At 40.8% G+C, this 7,258-nt stretch overlaps 1 protein-coding gene across 1 annotated transcript in view; it reads right to left on the bottom strand.

Moving 5' to 3' along the window:
• Positions 1-881: 881 nt before the first annotated feature.
• The window catches only part of cacna1ea (calcium voltage-gated channel subunit alpha1 Ea), a 135,881-nt gene continuing 129,504 nt past the window's right edge, over positions 882-7,258 (bottom strand). Inside the window, exons 43-49 of the mRNA XM_088077770.1 lie at positions 7,141-7,241; positions 6,688-6,794; positions 6,340-6,511; positions 5,526-5,654; positions 5,143-5,290; positions 4,028-4,209; positions 882-3,636 (exon numbers count right to left, since the gene is read on the bottom strand). Of these exons, the coding sequence (XP_087933896.1) occupies positions 3,082-3,636; positions 4,028-4,209; positions 5,143-5,290; positions 5,526-5,654; positions 6,340-6,511; positions 6,688-6,794; positions 7,141-7,241 (1,394 nt within the window). The 3' untranslated portion in view covers positions 882-3,081. The remainder of the gene's footprint in view (positions 3,637-4,027; positions 4,210-5,142; positions 5,291-5,525; positions 5,655-6,339; positions 6,512-6,687; positions 6,795-7,140; positions 7,242-7,258) is intronic.

Here is a 7,258-nt window from a genome sequence, read left to right as displayed (position 1 = left end):
CAGACTGAAAGTTCTCCTAAATGCTAACTGTGTAGAGGAACTACTGTGGCAGACGTTAAAAAAACAAATAGCTCTATGAAGAAAGCTTGCAGCAGCCAATGACGGTACGTCACGATTGTACATCATGATGTATCTGCTGAATCTGCTTCCATTGCACTTATTTGCATTTAACTTTTACCTTTTTTAGATTTTCCACCACCCCTAAAAACGTAAGAAAAACATATCTAAAGTGTAGCTAATGACAATGCAAATTGTTTTGAAAAGCATTTTAAATGGCAACAATATATGGTTTTGATATGGCTGTTTTCTTGCTTATATGGGCTAGCTACAGCTGAGCTAAGTAAGTTAAAACTAGAAATGAGCGAGTGTCACGTTATCTGTATCTGTATTAATCAACCGACAAAATTATCAGTAGCCATATCTGTATTTGGAATATGCGGATCTTAAACTGGAAGTGGTTTGGGTTGTCCTGGAAATGGGTGTGGTCTAATCTTAAGTTATTTTTTAGCCTGAAATCGATATGAGTTGATCAGAAGTTTTTAGAAAACTGTTCACAGAACAAACTCAGAATTGAGCATAAGCTCATTTTCAAATGAGAGTGAGAGGATTTTCCTTCATCACGACACTCGTACTTGTACTAAAAAGCACATTATCCATATTGGATACCTGTTTCATCTAAATATTCTGCTTAACCCCGGCTATAACATAAACTGTAGGCTGACACCTAGGAGTTTAAGGGCAGATGCCCTAATTTCCTATCAATTTACTGTCAAATCTCTGATAAAGACAGAAAAATCCCCTAAAATGTTAATAAAGTGAAATATTATGCATTGTTAAATTCTTGAGAGTTTAACGGTAGTAATATCAGCCAGTACAGAAAAGACAAGTGATCTCTCTTTAATGGTCCTTTAAACAGATATGTAAACACTTCTTATGTTAAAGTCATAGACAGGCATCATATTTCAAATGAAATATAAATGGTGCAATAAATTAAACATGGATTTATTTTGTACAGTTTATACTACATATTTACCAGAAAGCTTCTCTATCTATGAAATCCAGGCTTAACAGGGAACTCTTTGGGTGAGCTTCCCCAGGCACAGAATAGGTTGTTCTGTACAGAGATGGACATCAATGTTACGTCCTAGGCTGCACTGTACATGGCCTAACCCAACCCTCTGCCCTATAAACTACAGGCTAAAGCCTTAACCTAACCTGTGCACTGAATGAATCCAGCCTTGGAGTTGACACGCTTCAAATGGAGTTTTCTCTGCTGAAATACATCTTTTTTTTAAGCCCAGGACTTCCTGTGGGGGACTCCAGCAGGTGACCCCTTCTGGCCTTTGGATCCTCAGTACAGATAAGTCCTGTGTTCACATTTCAGAAACATGTCAAACTCAACATATTACGTTAACACAACAGCACATGATATAAATATACATCTTATTTAGGGGGAGCATCATAATGTTTGGAATGTTCAGAGATATGGACAGTGGATGCTGTGAAGTTTCTCTGCCTGCTGTTTGGCCTATTCTGTTGGTAAAAAACCAATTTAATATCATGAATACAGTTCAGATAAGACCAATCGGGCAACTCTAAGACACATCTCTCTCAGATACCTCACCGTGATCATGCATGTGGGAAATACTATAACTCTGGAGCATAGAAAATACTGTAATGTTTGTTTCTACCAACCAAAAAACGTGACGAAAACAATGTGGCATTTAACATACAGACAAACCATACTGTGCCTGTGACTCCTCTTTTGTAAAAGCATCCGTGTTGCATCACATGTAAAAAGGATGTTAATTTCTCATCATCACATGAAAAAAGGCAACATATCCTAAAGGAGTTGTGTTCCTGGCTCTACGAACCGAGAGAAAATGGCTTTAGTCACCTTTTTGACAGCGGTTTTCCAGCACAGAAACGTGAAGAGGGAGCATCCGTTTCCCTTCACGCAGGCTGTCTGTCCTACAGATGGTTGTAGTCCATGGACAGAGTAGACGCAGAACACTTGGCCTGTGTGAAATCTCCACTGGTCCCGTCCGTGTGATGGTTGTGTCATGTTGATATTATGCTGACTGGCCTGCAAGAGACACTTCCGATTTTCACACACCTTCATTTGGGTCCATTTTCTCAGAAGATTTCAGTGGGTAATATATTACAAATTCAACGGTCCAGTATCCTGAGACAAAACATCTCTGATTCTGTAATCTTTTCAAGACCTTTAGCATCTTTTTCACGCCACAGAGTCAACAAAAAACAACATAAACCTGCACTGTGCTACTCCAGTTGAAGGTACACTGCCATCATTTTCACATAAGGACAGAAAAATAACCATTGCTAGAAGTTTTCTCACTTTAATGCCTAGAACATGACTTTCTGTATTGACTACTTATTGATTAGTGACTGTATAATGCCCATGAGCCACGTGGATACTCTCCTTGTAAACAGGAACTGTGTGGAATGGCTGGTTGCCAGTTGCACACTGACAAAAACTGTCTGAATCAACCCCGGTTTCATTGCTACCCTTACAACCACACACAGTTAAGACCAACAGCAACCTTCTCAAATGACCTGAACATGAGAACCAAAAGCTAAAATACATTCATCGTATTACATTTGTACATGCTACCTCTATGTTCACCTACACAAAACGCACTTAGATCAGTTTCTTGGGTCGACGTCTCACTGTATTTTGTTCAAATAACAATCAAAACACTAACTCGTGTGGGAAATCTTGGCAATGCTTGGGTTTGCCTGCAGTGATATAGTACAGTCAAGTCTCTGCTGTTCTCTTGATTTGGCAACTTTTCTCTATTGAGAGCACACACACACACACATAAATACACACACACGCACACACAGCTCCCTCCAGCTAAAACACACACACAAGATCACGTTGCAGACAGACACCCAAGTATCCAGATAATTAGCAATGGAGTTCAGTCCTGCCTGTTATGCTACTGGTGCTGAGAATACAAGTCTCTCAGAGCCACAGAGGAGCTGAAGCCTTGTTGCGCCACGTGGAGTGTCTCTGAGGTACCCAGTCGCTCTGTGCATCCTCTTCGTCTCTGGTTTCTAGCAGCGGTCATCCTCGTCTGTATCACTTAGCAGCTCGCTGGCTCCAGCCGGACTCGCCTGGCCCAGGTGCTTTCGGAAATGCCCGTTAGGAACTTGCCAGGAGTGTCTGAGCTGAGGGGCAGAGCTTATGGCGTTGGCCCGTCCCAAGCTGGTTGCCATGGCAGTCTCAAAAGTAAGGGTCTCCTGCCCATCGCCTGCCTCTCCACCGCTGACATCCTCATGGAATGGGAGGTAGGGCTCTGAGATATAACGGTGAGGGGACGGGTGACTTGGTCCTGAGACCTGACCTCCAGATGACCCTTGACCTGCAGTAAAGGGGACGCTCTCCTTGTCAGGTCTCCACGAGGTCTCCGTGGAGCCACCAGCACCATCCTGAGGCACAGTCTGTCCCTCAGAGGAGGCTGCTGGTGTGGCAGAGGAGTGGGGTTGGCAGACCAGGGGGGAGTAGGAGATGTATGGTCGTGGGCGAGAGGGTGTTTGCGGCAGCTGGCGCCGATTACGAGGAGTACTGGACTCAGAGGCTGAGTGGGCGGGGCTGCCTGATGTGTTCCCCTAAAAACAACAAAAGCACAAAGTCTATAAGACTCATTTTCAGATTTTTCCCTCTGTAGGAGAAACTGAGTACTGCTGGTTGCTTCCAGGTGATCCACTGGATTCACCTCCAATCACAGGTAAGAAAGTCCCTTATTTCATTGAGCAACGCAAACCTGCACACTTTGGGTCACAAATTATGGTCACAAAAACTGGCATAAGACTGCTTTTGCTTGTTTATCTCTTTAAGCACTTTTTTCTCCGAATGTATCTACTAATTGTTTTTTAATGCAATTTTAATGTTTTCTGAATGTATTATATTTTATGTATTTCTACGCTCCTGCAAAGCACTTTGCCTTGTGTCTGAATGGTACAATCTAAATGAACTTGCCTGGCTTTGTTGTACTCCTACCTGTCTCTGTAAGGTGTGGGTGCGTCCTTCGCTCGGTGAACGGGATTGTCCCCTTTCACACGATGGCTCGCGGCTGCGCTCCTCAGAGTTGCAGCGGGACACATCGGGAGAAAGCAGGTGGCGCCGTTCCTTAGATCGCCCTCTCTCATGACTGCTTGTTTCCCTGTGGTTAACTCTAGGACCTAAGAGATATGTAGATTTTAGTTAATCCAAATATTGAAAAAAAGTAAAGTTCCCTCAGTTTAAGAGTAAAGAAATACATCCTAACATATCAGTGTAAAGCATATCCCACTACATCTAAATGATCCAATACAAAGGCCCAATTCATACCGTTAACTCCATAAATTACAGGTACAATGACATAATTTAAACTTAAAGAAATTACATTTCTTAAACATATTCTGACAAAATCAGTTCAAGACTGGTGCTCAACTACTTTGAATTAAATCAAATATATTTAGTCAGACTTTTAACATACCGGTTCTACATTGAAAGCTAATAATAACAAGATCTGAATCCAAAACAGCATTGCAAACACTTCTGCAACTTTTACATGCAAAAAATGTCTATAAACACTGCAAAATGCACTGCAATCTTTGAAAAAATAAAAAAGCAGTAAAATTAAGAATTTCAGGCCAGAACAATCCCCAAAACAGCCCACAAAATCCTGGACTATCTGTCTATCTCAATGCCCCCATTGAACACATAAAAAACTGCTGCATAAAAAATTGCTTACCCATTAGTTATTTAGTGAATTATTTTAATTTTGCATAACCAACACATCTATTAGCAATGTGAACTACAGGAAAAATCTCATTTCTGTTAATAATACTGTTTTATTTTGATTGTTCATTCAATATAATAATAATAATAATAATAATAATAATAATATTCAATGTTCAGTATGCAATGAGGACTTTTCACTCAATCCTTTAGGCCACTGCAGCTAAATGTGTTGATTTTAATATTAAAGTCAACTATGATTCTTAAGCAGTTGAATTTAAGCACAATAGCTTAATGCAGATACTGAACATTTACTTTACTTCTGTGATTTTTAAACATTGTTATGATTATGTATCAGACCATATAAAGCGATGCAATGTGTGTTCAGTGACCTCTGTAGCTCCTCTGACGAGGCCTGTATGTGTCGTCGGGGCTGACTCTCTCCAGAGAGTGTTGCTCCTGCCAGAGGCCGTTCACACACTGGTCTCCGATGGTGGAGAAGGAGCGCTTCATCAGCTTACTGTCTGCTGACATCCCGGGCTACAAACACATCGAAAAACCAGAGGAGGAATCACTTAAGTAACTACGACTTACACGTAATCAGCAAACACACTCTCTCATATACAAAAATACATACATACTGTAGATCACAATATGTAGAGTCAAAAGCCCACAAACAAATTGGATTATTAAAAAAAAAAAAATGAAACACTTTCTACCACAAGATTTGTTACATATTGAGTATAGGTTTGAATAAATATTCAGTCTTTATTACCTGTGGATCAACAGCCAGTCGGGGCATGGAGGACGCTCTGATCGATGCAGTCCGCTGAGGTGATTTAATAACTGTTGCATCTTGCCTGGTTTGCTGCATCGCTTTGTTATACTCCACTACATCTGACACCTACACAAAAACCACAGAAAAGGGCTGTTTGTTACTCATATATTTCTCCTTCCAAGTCTCAAGAGTCAAACACGGTCTCTATAGAGGTGCTTAACATGGTTTAACAAGAAGAAAAGTAATAAACATTGTGTCCCAGTACAGCTGTTGCTCATAGGTCTTGTGTTCACTTAAAGGTTAAACAAACACCCCTATATTATCATCAAAAACAAACTTTTTCCACCAAAGAGTCCCTTGTGTAGTTTCTCCTCCTTATCAGCAAAGCTTCAGAGCCACCAGCAATAAGTTTCTTGGAGAGAAGTTTGGGTCAAAAAGAGGAACCAGCTGACTGTTCACACTGTAAATGATCTAATAATGCTGAGCAGTCCGGCTTCAAAAACAGAAAATCTATATGTGGCGCTACATGTTGATACCATGGTGGCACAAATAAATGAATGTGTGATAAACCTGGCCATTACATTGTGTACTCAACATTTATTTCATTAAAAAATGCATTTTCCCACTTAAAATTTTATTATTCTCCTGCAGTAGTAAAATTAGAAAATAACACAAGACTTCCACAAGGCTACTGTGGGATTGACTGCTGAGGGGTTTTGTTGACCTTATGTTCACCTTCAGATAGCTCGAGCAGATTCACCAGCTGCTGACAGTGATTAGGCAGAATGAAAATGGAGATGTAGGTGTTTACCAGTGTGTGTAAATGATGGTGATGGTGGTGTGGGTGGAGGTAGGGGTGGTAGGGTGAACTGTAATCGTCATCCTCCTCCTCTCCCTCCTTCTCCTCCCTAGAGCGGGACAGCGGCTGCAGGAACATCTCTTGTGGAGAGATGGGGCTGAGTGCCACAAAACCTCCTCTGGTGCTGAAGGAGCACAAACAGACACAGACAGGGCAACTGCATTACAAACCCGCTAAATCAATTATTGTTAATGACCAGATTCCAGCTCCAGAAAACCAGATTTTTGTACTCCTGCTTGAATAAATAACTACAAACCAATATAAATAACTGTGTGGGGAAAATCAAAGTTGAATATTTACAGAGCAGATCCGGCACTGTGCCTGAGGAATGAAAGGGATCTGGCATTGCATAGGATTTCTTGAGGCAGAGAGGAGGCATCCATACGCTGGAACATCGGAGCATGTTTCTGCGGGGATTAAAAAAAAAACACACGGGGGAGATGGGAAATTAAAACAAATACGCTCCTTTGGACATACAATTCACATTAAACGTTGGATGAACGTGCTGTCTCTCCAGTTTGTACATACATTACAAACTTAACTCATTTCAATTAAAATATGACTTTATAGTACATACTAATCTTAAGCTAAATTTCGAATCAAACATAAATCATCCATAATGTAATATTTTAAATGAAGGTGAAAAAGAGCAAATTCATGCAATAAAATCCAGCACATCAGTGGCTGCTGGGTGTTTCTTGAGAGTATTGTAAACTCAAAATTAGTCATAATACATGTAAGAAAGAAAAGTACCTGTTCCTCCAGTTGCTGTCGGAGCTTCTTGGCTTTGCTCTGCTTGTAGTAGTCCATGATCATCATGGCGGCATAGATCTTCCCAATGGTCATGTCACTGGCTGAAATGGAGAAACCA

This window comes from Plectropomus leopardus, chromosome 5, assembly GCF_026936395.1.
Source record: "Plectropomus leopardus strain MGB_pleo_1.0 chromosome 5, ASM2693639v1, whole genome shotgun sequence".
Lineage (NCBI taxonomy): Eukaryota > Metazoa > Chordata > Actinopteri > Perciformes > Serranidae > Plectropomus > Plectropomus leopardus.
This window is presented reverse-complemented; position numbering and strand designations above follow the sequence as displayed.